The 23,496-nt window shown below is 42.5% G+C and overlaps 1 protein-coding gene across 6 annotated transcripts in view; it reads right to left on the minus strand.

Moving 5' to 3' along the window:
- Window positions 1–1,841: 1,841 nt before the first annotated feature.
- evi5b (ecotropic viral integration site 5b) overlaps window positions 1,842–23,496 on the minus strand; it is a 32,740-nt gene continuing 11,085 nt past the window's right edge. For 3 of the 6 annotated variants that reach the window (XM_068318722.1, XM_068318721.1, XM_068318723.1), the window contains exons 3-20: window positions 19,091–19,280; window positions 16,857–17,081; window positions 16,703–16,777; window positions 16,431–16,556; window positions 16,192–16,335; window positions 15,144–15,233; window positions 14,837–14,934; window positions 13,902–13,962; window positions 13,751–13,804; window positions 12,740–12,772; window positions 12,196–12,348; window positions 11,368–11,499; window positions 11,146–11,286; window positions 10,911–11,069; window positions 10,448–10,594; window positions 10,120–10,215; window positions 6,384–6,479; window positions 1,842–3,588 (exon numbers count right to left, since the gene is read on the minus strand). In XM_068318722.1, coding sequence (XP_068174823.1) covers window positions 3,295–3,588; window positions 6,384–6,479; window positions 10,120–10,215; window positions 10,448–10,594; window positions 10,911–11,069; window positions 11,146–11,286; window positions 11,368–11,499; window positions 12,196–12,348; window positions 12,740–12,772; window positions 13,751–13,804; window positions 13,902–13,962; window positions 14,837–14,934; window positions 15,144–15,233; window positions 16,192–16,335; window positions 16,431–16,556; window positions 16,703–16,777; window positions 16,857–17,081; window positions 19,091–19,280 — 2,314 coding nt within the window. In that variant the 3' untranslated portion in view covers window positions 1,842–3,294. Of the gene's footprint in view, window positions 3,589–6,383; window positions 6,480–10,119; window positions 10,216–10,447; window positions 10,595–10,910; window positions 11,070–11,145; window positions 11,287–11,367; window positions 11,500–12,195; window positions 12,349–12,739; window positions 12,773–13,750; window positions 13,805–13,901; window positions 13,963–14,836; window positions 14,935–15,143; window positions 15,234–16,191; window positions 16,336–16,430; window positions 16,557–16,702; window positions 16,778–16,856; window positions 17,082–19,090; window positions 19,281–20,748; window positions 20,778–23,496 lie in introns of those variants that run through there. The other 3 variants (XM_068318724.1, XM_068318725.1, XM_068318726.1) reach the window with 3 other exon arrangements.

Raw genomic sequence — 23,496 nt, forward strand, 5'->3', positions numbered from 1 at the left:
GCAGAGAGCGTGCAGAAATCATTGCAAAGGCTGGGGGATGAGGTTTAGAATTATTCTATATATGAGTCATATGAAAATAAATAGCTGGATGATCTCCTCCTGCAGAGCCTTTATTTTGAGGTGCGCACAAAATGAAGTCTGGGAGTTAGTCTCGGTCTGGTGACTGTTATTATGTGACAGATACCGGCCGTCCTCACGCCCGCGGTGACAGTCTCACATTACCTTCAACAGAAGGAAGCCCATAACAGAGCGCGTTTATTCTCTGCTGGAGCATTGGAGCGCCCGTCCAGCCTCATCACACACTGAACAATAGGACGCAGTTTGTGGGTCATTGTGTCCTTTATCTACTGCAGGTACAAAGAATTAATTATGTAAAGCTGGGCTGGAGAAATAAACTTTGATTATCACAACAACAACAAAAATACACGTCAACTTTGGATGAAACAAATAATAGACGATTGGAATTATATGTCGTGGTCCTGATTTATCTGTGTGCTTAATTGGATCTGAGCGTTTCGCAGTGGGTGTAAAAGACAGTAAATCAGCTCGGGTCAAATATTTAATAATTTTAGGATTTTTTTTTCACTGACACTCTTTTAATTGTATATCTCTAAACTTTATCTCGAAGGTTCACTCCAAACATATGTCTCATGGCTCTGATAGGTCCACATCTCACTGCATCAAGTAAATCCATCATATCAGCGGACAGGAAATCAAAGCTCCACGTGTCCCGGCTCGATTAGACTCAGGACCGCCGCGGCTTCCGGACACTGAGCTGCAGATGTGGAGCCAGAACCGATAAAATGTTAGGCCCTGCTGCCGGGAGCCAACCGATAGGCCCGCAGAGGAGGACGGCCGTCGGGCTGCGTCAGGGACACCAGCAGACATCCTGTCAGCACAACCGACCAGCACCAGGCCCATCCTCTTCTCCACGCTACAATTAGAATAATGATTACCCTGTTATTGTTTATTGGTATAATATTATACTAATTCCCCGCGACCCGCTATAGCGGATAAAAGCGGCAAAAAAAGAATGAATAATTTATTAGTACAATAATATTATACTATGACATTATTATGTTAATACATAATATTTGGTTAATAATTTTAAAGTCTTGAAGGGATGGTACCTGATCTGATGAGATCAGAGCATTAGTTGACTAAATTCTTTTATATTGAGGATAATTTAACTAAACGTAATTTTTTTCTCCAGGTGTTGTACTTCTACACATGAAAACACAGAATTATTAACTGATGCTGACGCGTTCTCACCGCGGCGACCGCGAAAATGTTAGAAATTTACGTGCGCTAGTAACGATAATAGTGTTTTATCATCCTCGGGTAAAGTTCAATTTGAATCCAAATTTAACAGCATTATTAAAATCAAACATGTGCAGTTTAAGCCGAATTTATGTGGCAACACAAAGTCTGCTATAAAGGCTTCATTTAGGTTCAGAGTTGGCACTAAATTGGCTTTAAATAAAAGTGCATAACCTGCCCTCCATGCGCCATGAAATTCACTAAGAATGAATCACTGTAGTCTTAAAAACTAGTTTGTAGTCAACTAAAAATCAACTCTAGCATCAGCAGTGATATACTGCTGAGAACCTTTCAGAGCTCCGGAGAGAAATGTGCTTTTAAAGTGTGGTTTTCTGCATGAAGTGATTAGAAGTTGAGGCTCAGCTCTGAAAACCGCGAGAAATCACTTCCTGGAAGAAGTCAATCTAACTGAGCATCTTCACAGAGGAAGGCTGCTGACACAGAGCATCCCTCCTGTCACACACACACACACACACACACACACACACACACACACACACACACACACACAAGTCCAGGAGTGTTTCAAACGTTTTTATTGTGAACTCATCACACACAGTAATCTCATGTAGTCTCCACACCGCTCCATAGTGTTGCCATCATGTTCCCTGACTGCACTGCAGACCCAAAGTGCCTTCAGACGTTCATCCACCATCAAACAACACATCTAATTCATCAGAAGTACGTTCTCATCACTGGAATCTGTGACAAGAGGCTGCGTTTTACTTTTGAGTACAGGAGTTAGTTAATCCCAGTCTGACATGTCCAGGTCGTCGCGTGTGGAGTGGAATTGGCCTGTGGACGAGCCCCAAACAGAACATCATGCTGACTTTGGTAACACTCGACAGCCCCTGGTTCCCCTCCAGGTTGTCTTGAAGTCAAGTCTCTTGTGTTATCTTAGCTTTATCTCCCAGTTTAGCGTTCCCTATAGGACTGACGTCCATTTGCGTGCAAAATGTGTGGCACATAAAGGAAAAGCTCATGTTTGATTCACCAGCTAATATGTGCAGAACGGACTAAGCGCCGCAGGCCACATCTTGAGTCAGGATGCATTTAGAGGAGTCACTGAGCATGTCCCAAGTCTGTGGTAAGACTCCCATCATTTTGTCTCAAGCCAATAAGGAAACATCAGGTTGTCGTCTCAGGATTTCACTTCCCCTTATTTGTGTGACCACATTCAAATCAGACGTCCCTTTTTTCTCAATTATACAATGTATTCAAGTTAAAAGGAGTTGGAAAATTACACATTTACATATCTACAAATATGCAGATATCACATTGACCTTGTGGTTCAATGGTGAAAGGCATGTGGCTTGTGCTAAGGTCACACTGGCTGCTTTAAGCGGCTCTGACACCATCCTCTGACCAGCTCATCAACTCAATAGACATTCATATTATAAAATTTATATACAGTATATATATAGTATATATATATACAGTATATATATAGTATATATACATATATATATATATACATATATATATATACACATATATATGTATGTACACACACGCACACACATACAAACACAGAGCACTTATACAATTCTGCCTCCACTGCATGATGGACACTTAGTAGTAACGGCATTGATACAATTTCTGATGTTCATTTATAAAATATTTAAAAATATAAAAACACATTGATGAAGTGTGTGACGTAGCGTAAATGCTTTTATTGCACAGTCTCTTTCTCTGTGTTGTACCGACTGGAGGGGGGAGTGGGTGTCAGGTCAGGAGTGGCCCCTCCATTATTTATTTCACTGCTTCGGCCACTGGCCCTTGCACACTGATGATAGTTCCCTCAAGGAGAAAACGAGTGAACACAGAATAAACAAAAACTAAACCCACGTGATTCTCATGACATGAAATGATGAAGCATTTCCTCTGTCATTTAGAATCTAGCCATTTTCTCTCAACAGCTGCTGAAGCAGCTCCTCTTCCCCTCTGGGTGGCAGCGCGGCCAGTGGCTGCTGATCACACCGTGGTCGACTTGTGACTGCCGCTCTGAGGTACAGAGAGTCGCAGGGCCTCTTCGTCATCATCGTCCTCCTCCTCCTCCTCGTCTTCGCTTTCCGTGTCCCCAAGGTTGGGGCGCAGTCTGACGCGGCCCCCGGCCCTCTGCTGGCTTTCCTTGAGGGTGGGGCCCTTGACTCCGTCTTCATCTGACGACTGATAGGACACATCGTCCCCCCCATAGTGATTGATGATGTGGATCCCATCAAAATTGGGCGGACAGACCAAAGACCTTTGACCTTTCAAACAGCAAATCTGTGAGGGGGAGGAAGAAAAGCATTAGGACCAAATAAAGACTGACTCAGCTTGTATGCAGAGGTGTTCCAAATATACACATGGAACTCCTGGGGGGCAGGTGGTGCGGGGGGAGGGGGGTGTCAGACATGACACTACCTGTTTAAACACAGCACTGGTACAAATGGAATTGAATTATCTTTTAGAATACCTCAACATGCTGATCTAAATTGAATGAAAACAACAGAATGGAACGACGTGACTGAGTAACAGCTGCGTCCCATTTTCATGCACACATACCAGTGCTAGCTGCACTATAGGGCCAGTCTCCTGGTTTCCTTATAAAGTTATATACAAAAACGAATGCAGTGGATTGTGAGCAAGTGTGATTACAGGCTGCGAATGAACAGAATTTACTGCTATAGTAACAGCCAATTGTTTTGTCTGTGCGTAAAAAGTCAGCATCAATAAGCAGCTCGTAGCATGGATGTGGGACAAAGCTAATGTTTCCGGGGTTGGTGGGTGATGACCTGCATGACATAGTGAATACTATATGGAGATAGACACATCGCTCCTGATGCACCAATTGAAACACTGAGGATTTAAAGGTGGCTCTGATGGTTGTGCTTCATGTTAAGTTTTATTTCACAGCACTGGAACTCCTTTAACTCAATGGCTGTCAGTGACATTTTTCAGCGGGGAGGGCTGGGGGACAGTCTTAGTGGCGCTTGTCAATGGAAATCAGGTTTCTTATTACAGAGTTTAGCATCATGGTGACTGATCCAGTTACGGAACAGAGGATGGTGAATCAGAGGAAGATGGAGAAGTTGTGGCAGCTAATGATTCAACAAAGTTTGCGTATGTCAGAGCTCAACAGTCGCTCTGATTGAAGCATCTTGAGATCGGTCAAGAACGGAAAGAAAACATTGATAAACTTCACCGAAGAAGATCAATTGGTATAAAACGTATAAAACGGCAGCCGATGAGTTAAAAACCCAATGGAAGCATCTAGCTAAACCCCAAAAGAGCAAGGAGGTGATGAAGGAGGATGAGGACTGAACAGTCAGGGTCACACCAGTAGGGGAAACCCAACCCGTTTGGCCCTACTCACCTGAGTCCGCCTGCTGTAGGAGACAGACATGTGGGAGGAGATGCATTCAGACGCAACTTCAGAGCACAATAAAAATAATCACAACAAGCCCACGTCAACTGATCCTGTCTAAAACTGGCCTTCCTGTTGTTGCCTCGCAAAAAGGAAATTGTGACGTGACCTGCATCTGACAGGCAGTAGTCACAATTTCCAACAATTTGATACAGGTTTTTAACACAGAGTGTGAAAGGGTGGAGAACTGGGGGTGGAGCTGTTACTGAACCACCGTCACCACGAGCACCACCTTAACCAGGTCACTGAACAGTGTTGATTAGGTCACAACAGGCTCGTGCAACAGGAGTCAGAGGAACCGCAGTCCAACTCAGAGCTTTCTCTGGCTCTTGCTCATTCTGATTTTCTGAAGGCCACAGATGTGGAGATACGATGTTCTTCCTGTTGATACCTGATCTGCTGGGAGACAACGAGGAAGTCTACACATTTAAAAGCCCATCAGAGAAGATAAACCACTCGGTCAGTCACGTTTGAGGACCGGTTTTAAAACGCCAAGATCCTCACTGATTTCTTCCAGGACTGTACTTCACTGGAGGAGTGGTTTTTAGTCTTTAACTTCATCTGAGAGTTAAATGTTGATCTTCTGCCTTCATCTCTTGGACTCCTGTTGCTCTTTAATTTGAGGACAGTGAATTTTACTTTGTTGAATACCAAATAAAAACTATCGATATCACCATTAACCGTTCACAGCTAAGGTGATGCAACGCAGGAGTCTGGCACTTCTTTCATGCTGGTCTGTTGTGTTTGGGGCCTGGTGCGTTCGGGGCCTGGTGTGTTCAGGGCCTGCATGATCCAATTACAATAATCAAAAAAACAACCACTGGATGAAATTCCAACAGCTCAATGCAGTCTTTGAACAGTTTAATGTGATGTTGGTGGTTGTTACCATGGTTACGACATGTCGAGGTGACTTGGTTACTACCAGATCTCACAACACCATAGCTGAAAAACATCTTGCAGATTTGTCATCTTGAAAGTTCAGTGTTTACTGGGAACAAACTGTCACCATAAGGAAACAGGTTCAAGTTCGACTCCATAATCAAACTGAAGACTGAAGAAGACTGTCTGGTCTTAAAGTTTGAAAGTACTTGTGGACAAATTGAATGTAAAAATGTTTTTATAGATTCATGAAACTGCCATCTCGTCAAATGAAAGCAGCACTCAATGACTCACTCACAACACTGTTGTGTTGACATGGGAGTGGAGGCTAAGAAAATTTGCTTAACTTTCCATCAGTGTGAGTTTTCATAATTAATGGCAAATTTTTCTCTTGTAGGGTGAATTATACTCAAGTCCTTCAAGTTCATTTAAAAAAGGATTGTCATCTTTGCCGGTAAAATTCACCATTAATCACATTCTGCTCTTGAAACCTTATGGTGTTAAATGTTAGCTCTAAATATAGACCCAGCTTTGTTGTATGCCTCAGCTCTGCTGTGTACAGGTTTCTGCAGGAGGTGTGCAAAGTCAGCCCCTCACAGGAAATCTCTGGGTGTAGTTAACACATATACTAATCAGTCAGCTTCAAAGTTAAACCATATCTGAGACATATCTGAGGCTGCGAAATCAAAGTAACAGCAACTAAATCTGAATGTCAATCTCTACAAGGGAAAAAGCTGCAGAATCAACCCCAACAGCCCCAACGTCTGCCTCTCACCTCATGCTTCAGCTCTGCTATCTGGCTTCTGAGGTCACGGATGTACTGACTGGAGTCTGTGTGATTCAGCTGGCCTTGGACCTTTCCTTCTTCTTTCTAGTGAGAGAAGACAAGAGCATGAAATAAAAGTATGTGATATTCTTGACATTACTAAGTAGTGGGGAAGATTATAACCACTGAAACATCAGCAGAAACACTGTGGAACCCCTGCCAGGGATACTGAAGCTGTAAGCCCTCTGCTGAAGAAGGAGCCTCCTGAGCGGCAACAAACTAAATCTACGTATGTTAGGGGGCCACTGTCATGTGTGCTGGTTCTCCTCCTGGGCCCCTTGGGGTGAACTGGTTTTAACAGTCAGACAGCCCAGATGATGTTTACCTCCCTTTCTGCAGAGAGAGTCTGAACAGAGGAGCTGAAACCACAGACAGAAGAGGGAAGGCGTGAAGCCAGCACACATTGGGCTGAGCTGTCGAGGAGGGAGAGAGCTGACAGAGAATCTGACAAACACCCCAAAATACAGATAGGGCTTCTGATTCCTGTGCTAAGGTGGGGCCGAATGTGACAGGTCCCAGAAGGCCTTGCTCTCTCACAGACGATTATTATTATTCCAAGAATCTGCTGTTTTTGAGGTTTGCCGCTATAAAACGACGAGGCAGTTAAAGAGACTTCCTGATGTTCAGCTGCGTGAATCGACAGGTGTTCCAACAGAAGACTGACAAAAATACATAAGCCCAGCCAGTCTAATTTATTTCCAGCAAAATCTCTGTTAAAACACCAGATTCCCCTGAAACACAAAATACAGTCATTTTATTTGACTGAATGCTTCACGAACTTGTCTTTACTGTATTCTTATGTCTTCTGTTTTCATTAGCTTACTGGGCTAATGTGTGACTTCTGTTTTTTTAAATTGTCTAAATATATCAATTTACCTTTTCTCAGTGAAGAAAAAACATGATTTAGATCATTTAAACTCCTCCAATGATGAAGGTCACACTAGTCATGTCATTGGACTGACCTTTAACAAGTGGAAAGAGTAAAATATTTCTAGACAAACCACTTCCTTTCAGCTGAGGCCATTACTGTGGTAGTTTAGCCTTACATGTCAAACCCTTCAGACATCTTAACTCATATATGTGTTAATTCATTCTGACTGTTATTACAGGATGTTAGCAGCAAACCTCATGGTCTGTCCAACTGCTCCATTTCTCACATGGAGACAACTCAGATACAATCAAACCCTGATCTTTCAAGTCATAAAGAAAGCTTAACACTTGCCCCACAATCAATCAGGTTGTTTGGTAATAAAAGCAGGTTTTGCTCACAATTTCTAGCGCAAGTAACCAAAACCACAAACCAACAGACGAAGAAAGGTTGAGTGATGTAAGCTTAGACACTCAGAATTAAAACTACTCCTGGATACCAGGAGTATCCAGGAGTAGTTTGGAACAGCAGGGAATAGAAGAACATGTGAGGCTTCTGCAGGTTATTGACAAACAACACTTCACAGCACAGAATGTAAAAGGCATGCGGCGGTAGTGGTAAATATTTTGTGCTGCATGTTTTTGCTCTGTCACACAGCAACCTCAGACCACAATGTGTGATCTTGTGTGCCTGTGAAGGTGAAGGTGGGTGGTGTTTCTTTTCTTTTTTTTTTGAGTTTTCACACTCAGAAATAGTCCGGGTCTGCTGTTATGACTATCTGAACCACCTTCATTTTACTTTTTCTTATCAGTGAGTGGGTCAGGGGTGCAGAGCAACAGTCAGTCATGCAGGAACATCAGCAGGCCACTTTACATGCTAGTCTACATTTCATTCTTATTCCTGCTTCCATTTCACTGATAGTGGTTTGTGTGTCGGTCTGCATGCAGGACACAAAAACTATGCGAAAGATTTTCATGACACTAGAGGAAGAGAACGGACAAGTAACTAAAAAGATTTTATAATGTTTTGAAGAGAATCCAGATAAAATAAAAACGAAACAGATTTTTTCCTCTTCTTTTTTAACATTTTTTTTGGATTGCTAATTAAACATGAACTGCCAAACATATTGTCATGAAACTTGGTGATTGAAGAATTTACTAAAACAGAACAACTGAATTTAGGGGTAAATCTAAATCAAGATAGTTTAATTTTAATGGTGCACATGTTTTCTTGGAAAAATATCCGTGATTATAACGATAATAATATAACTACTGTATAACTAAAACTATTAATATAAATAACATATAAATAATGTAACTATAAATACAAACAATAACTACAACTAGAAGTTGCGGTTGTATTACTACTAAGAAAATCGATTGATCCTGAAGAAAAACATGATCAGATGCTTTGAAATCATTATTAAATCCTACATAGTTAGGACTTAACAATGATTTAACTATGACATAGTTAAAATGATCAAACGACCCAGCTGACTTTCAAGTACCTCTGTGATCCCCCCCAGGCTAAAGAGGCGACGCCTATTTATCCTAGCAATGTGACAGACATGGTGTTGTTTCCATAAACAAGCCTTTATATTTGAAAGATTTCTGTTAGATGTTTTTATCGTAATCAATCAGAACAGTTGGCAGGGAGACGACAGACCTGTATTTATTTGGTCAACCTTGTTGTTTGAGGTATCATATTTGTTTATGGATAAATAATATTGTCCTCGGGCAGCACGGTGGCACAGTGGGTAGCGCAGTCACCTCGCAACAAGGCGGGTCCGGCTTAGAGTCCCGCTCTGTGCAGAGTTCACATGCTCTCCCCGTGTCTGCGTGGGTTCTCTCCAGGTTCTCCGGCTTCCTCCCACCTCCAAAAGCATGCGCTTCAGGTTGATTGGCTGGTGCCAAATTGCCCGTAGGAATGTGTGTGTGTGTGTGTGCATGTTTGTATGTCTTTGTGTGTGGCTCCGCAGTGCACTGGCGTCGTGCCCGGAGTGTCCCCCGCCTCACGCCCTATGCCAGCTGGGATAGGTTCCAGCTCCCGGTGACCCACTACGGCGGATACAGCGGCGGTACATGAAAATGAATGAATGAATGAATATTGTCCTCATTGTGCTTGTTGAGACTGAATCATGTGTAAGTCTTTCAGAGTTCATTCAATGAAATGAGAATTTTAGGTTTTGGATGAGCTATATAGTAAAAAACAAAAATGATCATTTGTTTTTATATAACAGCTCCAGCTCTTTATGACATCACACATTACTGTACATTCTTTGTCCGTGAGCTCCAGGTTGAAATATACAGTATGTGGGGTAAATGCAGCAATTCTGATATGGCATGGATTTTCTAAGATTTTCTAGATCTTACGTTTTGTCCTGTCTAGAATTAGTCCGAAGCGTGCGGCTAAACAAATTCTCTATGGATTGAAAACACTCTAACTAAAAAAAAATTCCGTCATCAGGACTGGTGGTTGCTTGGTAACAAAGAAAAAAAAAATCCCTCAGGTTTTAATATTGTGAATATTGTGAGTGGTGGACTGAAGTGTGTGACATCAATGCCTAATTCAAACAAACAGATCACAAAACCATCGTGTGAAATTATCTCTAAGATGAAACGTAATGTCTATGCGGCTAAAAGCATGAGTTACTCTGATCGACCAGAACATCCTGCTGCCATCATGGAACCACTAAGAACACAACAGTGTTTCATTGGTGGGTTAATTTGGTTTGTGAAAGAGTAGAGATATGTTAAAGTGTGATTCAGATGGAGGAGCGTGATGTTTTAGACAAAAAGTGTGAAATCAAGATTTTACCTGGATTTCAAGCTCTGAGATTTGCTGCTGGAGTTCAGCCATAGCAGCAATATTGTCAGCTTCCCGCAGTCTCACTGCCATCACCTCTTCCTTACTCTGGTGGAACAAAATACACTCCAGCTGTTTCAACAATACTTCTACCAGGGAAGAGTGATACTCAAAGGCCAGTAAAAAAAACATTAATGGTGCAATATTTGTGTATTTTCTATTTTTGTATGTGTGAAGACTAGAATACCACTCCACTAGAGAAAATTATTTATAGACACAACAGAGCTATAGTGCTCTGTATTAGTACACACAGTGCAGCAGGTCAACAGGAGAGTCGCACCTTGCATTCAATCTCGGCTTGTCTCCTCTTGATCTCTTGCAGCTGCACATGCAAATCTTTATTTTGCACCGTCAGGGTTTGGACGCATTCTTGAAGGGAGCGACTGTCATGCTCGGCACGTCGCAACTGGTTACTGTGAATTTGATTCTGTGACAGAAAAGGAGACACAAGTAGAGAAATAAATATAATTTTTATTTTGACAAATAATTGTGTCTATCAAAAGTGAATTTCAGAAGTGTCTGCACAGCTTTAAAGTTTTAAACAGTAAGAATAGATAAATGCTGCCACCTAAAGGACAGAGTGTGACAATGCAGCTCAAGAATGTAATCCATCCAGCACAACAACCTTCATTTCCAACAGTTAACAACATTGAAAAAATGGAAAACCCAAAACAACGCAGCACAAAAGATGAGCTTAAAGTAAGAGATTGACTTGAACATGTTGATGTGACAGCCTCTCTGACCTGCGTCTCTAACTCAAGCATCCTCTGCCTCGTCTCTCGCAGCTCCGCCTGAGCCTCAGCCTCACGCAGCCTGACGCTCATCAGCTCGTCCTGCAGCTCACTCAGCGTGTTTTTTCTGGGGCTGTCCTTCCAGCGACCAGCCGTGCGTGCCAAGTGTCGCTGAGGACAGAAACCAAAGTCAGCTGCTACTCCATCGTAACATGAGTTGAAAATGGAGCTGGGTCTGTGGACTGACCTGCCAGTGGTCTTCCAGATCTCTGACTTGTTGCCTCAGCTCTTTCAGGCCAGTCAAAGCCTCCGCCTCTCTCAGCTTCACCCCGATCAGCTCGTCTTGAAGCCGCGCCACATTGGTATCATCTGGGAGGGACGAGTTTCTCTAAGGAAGATGTGTAAGAATCCTTTGATTAAACACTGTAAAAATAGAACAGCAACACAGCATGATGATGAGGGAATTCACCTTCTCCATATCCAGGATCTTGTCTTGCATCTCTTTGAGGGCACACTGAGACTCTGCCTCCTTCAGCCTGGCCTGCACCAGCTCCCTCTCCAGTTGCAGAACAGACTCCTCAGAGTATCGAGGGGCTGCCTTCTACAACAGGACAACAGGATGTGTGTAGTGTACACAGCAGAGCTACAAATACCAATCATCATTTCTTCTATTTAATGGTCAGACAGAACATACAACTCAGTGCCTCTTCACGCCTCACAAAACATCCAACCTTCGTTTCAGCTGCTGTCAAACATTACGCCCTTCACTTACACATGAATAATTCATGCCTCCTCATTGTAAAGCAAGTCAGCAAATTACAGTATGTACAACACTGTGATGCGTGCACATTATCATCAAATCATCAATGATTAACAATAGTTGTTTAAACATATGCAGACAGGATTGCATGGACAGGGTGTGAGTGTGAAACCTACCAGCCTGTGAGGGCACTACTTTCACATTTATGAATGCATTTCTGAGAATGCAGCTGTACAAGGCATTTGGACTGTTTAGTACTCCATGTCCCAATTTGAATTCATGCATGTCAAAACAGATGCTTATCAGGTGTGCAAAGGGAGTAAAGCCCTCATCTGCCACTCCTTCAATTTTGTTGCTATGCAACTTGTGCCAACTGGGCAGGAGGGGGATAATGGTGAGGTGTCAGTGTTCCTGAAACAGTCAGCCTGAGGTGCAGTATTGCACAACACAAAGCGACTGGTGTCAATGTTAAGGCATCTGTCCTGCAGGACCTGAGCCGGTACAGCCATCAGCTGGGGACCCCGGGGCCCTCCTTACCGGGTGTGGCTCCTGCTGCTGCTGGAGCTGCCTGATGGTTTTCTTGGCCTGCTCCAGCTGAGCACCGGCCTCCTCGCTCTGCTGTTTGACTGTGGCCAGTTCCCGCTTGACCAGGTAGTTCTCCTCCGCCTCCTGAGCTCGGGTAACTTGTCCCTTGGGACATAACCAACCGAGGAGTGGTGGAGGTGAGCACGACAACAAGTGAAGCGAGAGGACGAAATGGGTGGGCGGATCACAAGTAAAGATGAGGGACTGGCTTTTCTAACAACATGCTCCATTTAGCTGTAGCAATGCGGGATTTAGATTTGAGTTCCTTAGCTTTTTCTTCAGCATGATTTGTGATCCTCACTTTATGGTATTCATGCACGTCTTCATCACTGTGATCAGTTATGATCTGGTTTAGTTATCAATACACAGAACCATGAATAGGTTTTCTGATTCTGGATTATCATTCACTGTGCTAATTATATGCATGCATTGCTAAAAAGACAGAAAAAAGAAGGACGGTGCAACACAATAAAGACAGAGAAAATAAGGAATATACCTGGATCAATCTATCTGCCAAGGAAGCACTTTCCTACAAAACAGAAATATAAACAAGAGACAGCAGAGAGACAATCCAGAGGACAGTTTAAAGCACACAAGAGAACAATTGATTGTTTTAACACAGAAATGCAATGTTCATTTCCCCACCAGAACTACTTGCTCACAGACTTTAGAAGGATTTTGTTATCCAGGGGTAGAAAAGGAACATTGCATGCAGGTGTGATGAAAAGGGTGCAAATAAGCTGGTGAAAAAAGTGACAAATTAGGTGATGCAAGTAAAGAGAGAAAGGGGCACAGGACGAATCCATTTCCAGCAGAAAGGCTAGCTTGGTGCAGCACTGGCACAGTGTCAATGTTAGACCTGTTGTGAGTGTTGTGTGTCTGAACTGGAGCTTTTTTTCAGCAGTTAGTGAGGAGTTAAAAGGTCCTGTGACACAGCCGGGTCAAAGAGCAGCACCTCCAGACTGGGTTAAATGATACACTCCATTACAACAGAGCTCCTCGTTGCAGACAAATGCGGTGGAGCAGACACCCATCCTATCCATGGCAGAGTTCATGCAGCGGCAGCGCTGACTGGAAGATGCACTAAAAGGTGCAGAATGATTCAACGATGCAACTTGGCATGCAGAGCTTTGTATCGTCTTGAACAGTGAAGCAGCCTCTCTCACATTCCAAACAGGCCTTTCATTGTCTTCGCTTCAGTTAACGGTGTCCGGTGAAACTACGGGAAGCTATTCGAGCCACCCACAAAGTTACCATGACAACCTGAAGTTCAAGTATGGTTCCTGTTTCTTAACATGATCTCCAATCAGATGATTCTATGCATCAAAGCTGTCAATCATTATTGGTTTATGAAGTTACTAGAAACTCTTTCAACTAACAGCCCAGTTAGTGAAAGACTCCATTACTAGGAGGAGCAGCATGATGTATGAGCATACACAGCCGGGTGGGTTAATGTAATGTTGACGGGCGGGGATCAGTGTCTATTTATAAACGCTGCTGTACTCACTTTCTCTAGTGTATCTATCCTCTGCTTCAACAGCCGGTTCTCCGTCCGCAGCCTCTGCAAAACAGTGAAGTACAGCATGACGTGAAAACACACCGTCATAGAGGAGTATTCATCATACAGTATGTCACCACACACAGCAGCCTCCACACACCTTTATCTCCACCTGCTCCTCCATCTCTTTAGTCTTGATTGTAGTATATTCCTTCTCTAGTCTGAAGCAAAATAAGAATGTTAGAGTTGCTACAGGATGTAATGAAACGTTGTTGTTAGCTTAGGTGCTAAAAACAACCATTTAATATCATGAACATTCTGCAAGAAAAAGTTGTGAGATTTGTTAATTTGTTTTCTGGGGAAGCGAATATTTTAGTATCCGATGCAAACATTACATAGTTTAATTTACAGGGGTAATAAATTGTCAATCAAATTTTAAAAATAATGAAAAGATGTACATAATGTACATAAAGAGGCCCATAATGTGAAAACCTTGTAAATTTGTGAGATTTCTCAAAAGGAAAATATTCTAAACACTAAAATAATAACAGGGCTGAACCCCTCAGGAATCGTCCCTGTTGATCTGCAACCAGGGAGACGAAATAAACACTGATGAGGAACATTTTTTTTAAAATGATGCCACTTCAGGATGTGGCTGTTTCGTGTAAAAGGTTAAAAAATCTTGAACAGCACTTGAAAAATACTGGAAAATAAACCAAACACCAGAACGTGTTCAACTTGTTACCATGGAAACAATTAAGTTATTCCCAGGAACAATATGTGACAGAACTCATTGCTGAATCCACCCACAGTTAGTTTGTGGTGTGGACACGAATAATAAATGGCCAAACGTGTTGTTTGTAGGCCTTAATCAATAATGTCTGAAAATTTAAATTAAATTCACTTTATCTGCCATTTAATTCACCAAAATCATGGCTGTGATAGAATCGTAACAGAGGAGCTGAACTGTTACATCAAGAGAAAGGAAAAATGATCAGTTCAGGAGTGGTGGTGAGATGGATCCGCTAGAATGAACAAAAACAAAAACATTAGCAGAAGGAGAGGGTGCTGCTGATTAACGAGGCTTCTGCTTACTTTTTCATCTTCTTGGCGTTGTATTTGACTTGATAAGCAGTCTGGATGACCTTATCAGGTCCGCTGTCGAGTTGGTGTGGGATAACCTTCTGAAAGTGCTGCAGTAAAGTATGGAAAAGGGAGATAAATCCATACAGCAGCGACTTTCAAATGACTATGCACCATGAAGCAGCTACAACAAACGTCAGCGTTTACGAGATGAGAAGTCACACATAGTAATTATCTGTGCATCATATTTCTGCCCCGAGGGTTCTGCGTATCTGGCACCATAATCTGTGCTGCTAACGTAGAGGTTGTGGTGACATACCTGTAACATTCCCTCCATGTCAAGCTGCACAAGTTCAGTCTGATTCATCTGAAGGATGGCCAGTCCCACCCGGAAAACTATCTCCAGGCCCTGAAGGAAGAGATCACTGCTAATCTGAGAAGCTGCGTCTTAATAGATGGTCAGTTTACAGGAGGTCTCCAAAAGAGTGATGAGATCGCTCGTTCAAAAATGTCTGTGAGTCTCCAACAGGTGGTGCTAGAGGATCACCATTTGCCAGCTGAGATGTACTTGAACCTTCTGGCGTCTGAGTTCACACCAGCATGAATCCCAAACGTAACTTTACAGGTTTACACAACCATTAAATAATGTTTTGACTCGATTTCTTTGGTTTATTGTTTTCAGCACAGCATCGCCTGTTTGACCTGATCGTGACGTGTTCCTTTGTACCTACTGAACCTACAAACATACAAGCTTGTGGTTAGGATTCATGTCAGCCTGACCTTAGACCTCAGGGAAATGCAAAGTTTCATCTTTGAGAAAGAAAATATTAACCATTTCTGTAAGATTTAACATCTCTCTGTCAGAAGCAATTCAGTGAACAAACATCAGAAATAAGCCAAAGTTTAAAAGTACAAGATTCAAAGATAAAGACTTCCAAAAGTATTAAAACAAAACTGATTAATTAAATATAAAAGCAATTACCGGTAACTCACTGGGTACCATTGATGTCTATAGACATCAGTTACGTTTTTCAACAGGGAGAGCTGGTCAACAGCCTGGAAGCGCTTTTCAGTGAAAATAAGATTTTTAATCATAAAATTTAACATTCTAACGACTGATCCAATTACAGAACAGAGAATGGTGAATCAGAGGAAGACAGAGAAGTTGCAGCAGCTTACGATGCAACAAAGTTTGTGTATGTCAGAGCTCGCCCGCGAGCGAACACGGTGTCACCTGAGAGATTGATCAAGAACAGACAGAAAATCCTGATAAATGTCAGGGCAGTCAGAGAAAGTCTACCAAAGGAGATCAATTTCTACAAAGTGCTGGAAGCCAATAAGTTACCACTATGGTTCATTAAACTGACCTCACACATAAAGATATCAAAGATCCTCGTGGCGACAGGCAGAGGGAAGGAGGTGAGGAAGATGGTGAGGAACCAGGAAGAGGCATACATGGAGGTGTGAAAGCTCTGAGCCTGGAAGTGCATGTGGAGCTCGGGAAGTTGCTCCTGTGATGTGAAAAGCACATATTCACACTGTTACCATTGCATATGAGCACATTCTGAAAGATGTCAGGCCCACAGCCGAGTGTGAGGCATCTCACCTGGATCATACACTCAAATTGGTACATGCAAAGCCCCAGCTCTGCCATGCTGGGTTTGAAAAGCTCTCGTAGCCTGTAGTCTTGCATCAACTTGACAAACACACAGAAGGCCTCTTCTTCTGGCATCTGGGAAAAGAAGGATGGAATCAGTGAAAGCATCAAACCACTGGCTGGATGCTGGAGTGTGAGTGTGAGTGTGTGTGTGTGTGTGTGTGTGTGTGTGTATGTGTGTGTGTGTGTGTGTGTGTGTGTGGTGAAGATGGGGTCTTTACCTGCATGAGCAGGAGTCCTACGATGAAGGCACTCCCTTGACAGTAGCCCACCTCACGGTCGACTAGAGAATATGCCTGAGGTGACAGAAGTGGGTGCATTAGACACAGTCTACATGTCAGACAGATGGAGACATACCATCTACCCTTCATCCACCTTCATGACGTTGAAGAGCACTTCCTGGCCGAGGCTGTCTTTCTCCTTGAAGAATTCATGTTCGGGATAAGTACGGGCGATGTCTCTGCGGATCAGCTTCTCACAAGGCGATGTCATCTTCAAGAGTTCGGAGTACTGGTCCTTGATGGGCATGTTCTGGGCGTTACACAACAACTGCCACACTATGGCCCGGAAGTGGTGAGGAACCCCTTTTCTCACTAGGTCCTGTGGAGCCAAAGAAAAGAGACTGACGTTAATCTCTATGTCTTCTGTCTTTAAACGGTTAACTCCTGGCCTGTGTCTGAGGATAACAGGGTGAGACTGGAGGAAAACACATCCTGTGGAGAGAAAGAGCACACTCTGGCATTTCTTACAGCGGGGTGCAGCCACAGACGTACTTCATGCCCTAGTGTTTGTTCCTATTTGAACAGTGTGTCACTCATAATAATACAATTTCCATTGCCAAATACAAAGTTACCAGTGAGGCAGTTTTCAATGTTTCCACTTATTAGTGCTGATACAATTTGATTAAGCAATTTCCTGTGCTGGCAAGGAACACTGGTCTTTCCTGCGGTGATGTGTGTGTGTGTGTGTGTGTGTGTGTGTGTGTGTGTGTGTGTGTGTGTGTGTGTGTGGACACACACACATCTGGCCAGACCAGGGTGGATCTGTATGTGGAGCAGAGGTCCACCTACACAGACCCTTTCTGCTGTCAGAGGCACGGTGTGACAAATGGAGCTTTGTGCTGAAACAATGTGCTGACTCCTATCTCCGCCGTCTCTAAGTAAAAGCTACCATCTGAGGCTCATCGTAACTTAACAGCCAGTGACAGGTTTCAACACAGCTAATGTACAAATCAAAATCAGTCAATGCTTTTCACACTTTGGTGTAGACTTTTCAGAGACTGCGTTGGTGTCTCAGCAGATGTCCTCATCACATACATTTCACCGCAGCAGGAGCAGGTCTGGATTAAAAATAGTCAAAACATTATAAGTACTGAAAAAATTAGACGGTTTGCTGTGAAGTTTCCTTCATTCTAGCAACAGAAACCATTTCCCTATGAGCCAAGCGGAAGAAAACAACACATTTATGGAGGCCTCAGCAGTTCTGATTAATATCCAGGCGGAGTTACAACCATCTGGGCTTTACAGCTTCTGTTAAATGACACAAACACTCACACATGCTCAGAGACCCTGCAGCACTTCCCCATTTTCTCACGAAGTGGGAAGAAAAACAGAAACCTTGACCCTGCAGAACACAAACTCTTCCAATAGCAGACATGAGGCCTAGACTGAAGTTTTATACAACAGCAACTCTTCTAACACTCGTTTCTGAATGTGAGCGGGTCACAGTTGATTGGGAGGAAGGGCAACAGATTAAGACTAATCAGATACAGTCTAAGTTTATAGGTCAGAGCATTTTTCATATCAGCAAAAAAATAAAAGAGACCAATTACAAACAAAGTCCGTCCCACAACTAGTTTAGACTGTGAGAGAGATGTGATCATCATGGGAGAACAATGGGTGTCTCAGAGCTTGCTTTATTTGTTCTAGTTTAAGCATCATTTAGAAATGGTGCGAGGCTGTGCAGGTGACCTTCTCCACAGAATGAATCACACCTTCAAACCTCTGCGGCCGCACCACTTAAACAGCAGGAAGCTGAAAGCTACCTGCGGACTCACTACCACAGTCTGAGTCTGTTATCAGAATGTTATCCTGCAAAGCACTCAACAGGGTTCTCTGTTTTCATAGTTTACATCAAGTTCCACTACACACACTGTGGTTCAAAGACCCACTGGCAGCGACTGAGCTGTGGGTTATCACAAGACCTCAGGGAGTAACTGAACAACAAGCAGCCTAAATTTAGTTTCAAATGTCAAGAACTAAAATAACAAGTTCAACACAACACAGCAAGGTTATCCAGGACGAAGACCGCCTCACAAATCATTGCTGGATCAAGTAAATATCCAGACAGATAAGCACATCCTAGCGTTTGTACCCGAGGTTGATTCAAAGGCCTGTGAATCACAAGATGGCAACGTCTGACTTCTTAGCATAAAGCTACGTTCACCCAGCACCACTGGAACTTGTGTGTGTCTTTCTACGAAGTCACAGCTGCCATCATCTTCATCAAATGGTTACACATGTCCTGAGCTGCTCCTCAACTGTTTTTCTTTAAGCTCTAAAGCAGGAGCTGCACCAGACTCCTCACGTGGAGATGAGCACTGCTCTCACCTTCAGCTGCTTCTCCTTCTTCTTGCGCACCTCCTCCCACTCGTTGACGATTCGTCCCCACAGGATCCAGGAGTCCTCCTCCAGGTGAGAGAGGTTAGAGGAGGCGGAGGAGCTGGACACCAAGGAGGAGCCACTGTTTCTCCTGGAGCCATTCATGGAGCGCAGGGACTTGCTGTCTGTCTCCAGCAGCCTGTAGTGAAGGTAAAGAAGGATGAACACATACAAATGTTTTAACCCTTCAGTCCATCAAAGGTACACGTTCGCTTCAGTCATTCATCAAATCTACCATCTCTTTTGCGACAATATTCAAATTTAGTAACTGAGGGAAATAAGAATATTTAAATCCTTAAATTATGTGGTGAAATTGATGTGAACATCTTAATAACGTAATAATATAGTAATAATAGCAGCACCGATCAAAAGTGCAGTAGAACCTTGACATACTATCTACGCCACATAACATATGAGATATGAGCTGTCGCACTGCCCATATCTTTGTTTGACATACGAGCAAAAGCCGATCTCTTTCTTTCCCATGTTTTGGCGGATGGATACAACATCAGCCTAGACCATATCTCCTTCTTTCCCACATGTTGGCGGATGGATCAGCCAAGACCGGATCTCCTTCTTTCCCACATGTTGGCGGATGGATACAACATCAGCGGATCTTTTTCTTGTTTGTGGGGTACAGACGTAGTTCGTGTGTTCTCATAACATTTCTTTTCATACTTCATCATTGTTTACTTAACTTATATATAATTGATTATACACAGGTAAAGCCTGCATATCTATTGATTGATAAAAAATATGTTTTTGTCATAATTTATTGGTTTGAGGCTTTTTTACAAGGCTCGAACAGATTAAATGGGGAAATGTTTGACTTACAAGCTCAGTCACAAAATAGATTAAACTCTTATCTCAAATTACCACTGTAGCTTCTTCCAGGACATGTCTATTTAAATTGCTCCACTTAAATTGTATTGCTGAAATAGTCTAAGCAGTTTCATTTTCATGAGACTAATCTTCAGCGTGTCTGTCATTCTAGCCAGTTTGTCATCTGCATTAATGACAGAGTGATCTGATCAAGGATCAGCGAGCGGAGACAAGACGCTGCCCCCCTTGACCTGCCTGGCACCGAGTAACTCACAACAGACACACAAAGGCTCAGACACCGGATCTCGGAAAAAAGGCCAGAGGCCTCTCTGTAGCCAGTGACGCCATTCAGGTTGCTCCTAGAAAGGCTAGGGTTACAGACAAATGTGGGTCGTGTGCGAGGGAGTGAAATGAACGACCAGCAAGATCTTCACTTATCAACTCTGAGGTGAAAGAAATATGAAAATTGACAGGAAGTACCAGTTATTTATGAATACCAGCCACTAATGATATGGTGTGGTACCAGGCTGTGTTATACACAAACCTAAGCATGCTAACACCGCTGCTAATAATTTATCCGTAGCCAAACACAAGTCTGAAGCTCCACACTATACTTATCCAAAGAAAAATCTACAGAGAATTAACTTTGGACGAGCAATACTTCTTAAGACAATGTTCTGAAAATAACTTTTCAACAACAGGCACATTTTCATTTTGGTGTGTAACTGATCTAAACATTACGTCATCAGTTTGAGATTCAAGAGCAAAAATACTGAACACCTTACCTGGATAAACTCATGATATGCTCCTCATGCCTGTTTAGAATTCTGGAGAGATAGAATGTCTGATTTACGAACTGTCAGCGTTAAACGTCCTCATCTGAGTGACATGACTGATCGAAAGCTCGTGCTTTTATCTGCAGTGGAGGGTACAAAGGCCTCGCCAAACACACAAACACTTGGTAAGCCAGTGCAGGCAAACCGCGCACATGAATATCAATGTCCTCTGGCCTGCTGCTGCACCTGTCTTGTAAAGAGAATGATTAGGTTTGTGTGTTTGTATGAAATCAACATATTGCTACACGGTGGTGCAGAAGGATGACGCTACTTGTCAGCGGGAGGCAAAGCATGAAAATGTGGCCCGATGGTGCGTTGGGATGGATGCAGGGGTCAAAGGGCAGGTGAACTACATTTCCTCTACAGGGTGACTTCTGTCCACCAGATGGGATGAGATTTTGGTCAACACTTCACAGAAGACATTTCATTTCTCAAGTTAAGCATAGAAAGCGTCCCAGCAAGTGTCCACTGGTATTCTGTAGCAGCAGCCATTGTGGGCGGACCAATGAGTCACTGACCTCTCTATTCAACAGCGCTAGACCGTCTCTCCGCCGTCACACAGTCTCCAACACTGAAATGCATGCTCCGTTTCTATGCTGATCGAGAGCGCATGAGCCATGGGTGAGAGTGGCGGAATGGAAGAATTCAGCTAGTTGGCAACAGAGGCGGCGATGAGTCACCCTCTAACAGTACTTCAATATAATGAGAACAATGAGTCTATCGGGGACAGCGTCTCACTGTGGAGCCATTCTCAATTGTTACACATGCCCACTAATCAGGTGTACCCTCTGTAGTATGTATAGACAGACACGGTGCAGCTGTACAACCAAGGACGCTACTGTGTCATTTTTAAATCTGGATTTCTGATCTCAACTTCAATCAGGAAAGAAAACATCAAATCTTTGCCTGATCTTAGTTCCATTTTGCACACTTCACATAAGCCTTCATTATTAGCCTTCAGATTTAATTCAGATGTTTGAACTGTATAGTACCTTGGGACTATGGGATTAATATCAACTCTATGAAATTATTTTAACTGGAGGGGTTTTTTTTCTAGTTAAATGGTTGATTGCCTCTAAAGAATTTGTGACAGCTGCTGACGGTAATGGAACTCTAGTTGATCAAACTAACCAAGCTGACTTTGACACATTAGAAACAAACTGGCATTGCAATTGTTTCCTTTTAGTTTGAAAAAAGCAGGAATTTTCATCAAGATATTTTAAATGCAGTATTTCCCTTCCTAGGGCGCAGTTTCCACCAGGCAAAGCACAGGCCAAACTACTCTATTTTTCAACATGCCAAATAACATGAAAAATTCATTATTTCTAAAATAATTGTGTTTTTGAACCTCTGTTCTCTGTGCGTCACTCATAAATAGACCTGAAATTATTTGTAAGAAAGCTGCAATGATGGAATGATGGAGTGGAGAAAAGAAGATTAATGATATTATCCTCAGTTCATTTATTTCACGATCCTTGAACACATAAAATGTTTATAAGAGTATTTTCTCACGTTTGACTTTTATCTCCACTGTCAGTATGTTCAACCCAACCTTACCATGAGTTCATGATCAGTAATACAAATATAATGGCTGAGCTATGAACCCAACATCAGGCTAAAACAATCAGCTAACGTAATGCTAACACAAAGCAAAGTCATATAACAATCACAACACTGATTGGTTTGCTAACGTTATCTGATTACTTTAGCAGCAGTATTTTAAGTTCATAAGCCAGCCCTTAAATCACATGTGTCAAACTCAAGGCCCGGGGGCCAAATGTGGCCCGCCACATCATTTTATGTGGCCCGCGAGAGCATAAAAAGTCGGAGTGTCTAAAAATGAATAGGTCAAAAGTGTGTTTTGACCAAAATTACATTTCCCGCAATGCAGTAATCAAGCCCATTTTAACTTTGACAAAAACGTTTTGAACAAAGTTTATGTCCTAATTTTTGTTTGATGTTATTTCTCTTTATTCGCTTGGATAGTTTGACCATTGATTGATGGAGTTCTGTGGGTTTTATAACCTGACAAATATGACAGAGCAACAAGCAAAAATGTTCTCTGTGTAACTGTCATGTTTGTAACTTGAATAAGTAATAAATCCAAAGTGATTTAACATTAAGACATAGTTACGTTTATTTCACTTTACATTGAGTTACATTTATTAGTTACATCTGGCCCTTTGAGGATGGCCATTATGCTGATGTGGCCCTTGGTGAAAAACGAATAACACCCCTGCCATCATCAGTCAGATCATGATTACATGGTAACATCAGGTTTTAACATGCTGCTAATGTTACCAGGAGCCAAAGACAGCTGCACTGCTGTCAAGTGAGAAATTATTAAATATCATAAACATACATCTTTGAGGATTCTGAAAGGATTAAGACAGAATTGACTGATCCGTCACTACATCACTGAAAACTTCTAATAGTCCCTGCATTGTTGTCAGTGATGATGGAGGTAACCAGAGAGGCAGTGGTCTCAATGAATGGAGACACAGAGAGGGACACAGACTCACTTTCCAGAACAGAGCAAATTATTTTTAAATTTCTGCAAGTTTGACAATATCTGGTATATAAAACATAACATTTATTGGTTTGTTGTTGGCCTGGAGGGAGTCTCATTGCACTGAATGATTAAATGTTAATGGAAAACAAGCTGTTTATCAAACAGACCCAGGGACCATCAAAATA

Source organism: Antennarius striatus, chromosome 7, assembly GCF_040054535.1.
Source record: "Antennarius striatus isolate MH-2024 chromosome 7, ASM4005453v1, whole genome shotgun sequence".
NCBI classification, from domain to species: Eukaryota; Metazoa; Chordata; class Actinopteri; order Lophiiformes; family Antennariidae; genus Antennarius; species Antennarius striatus.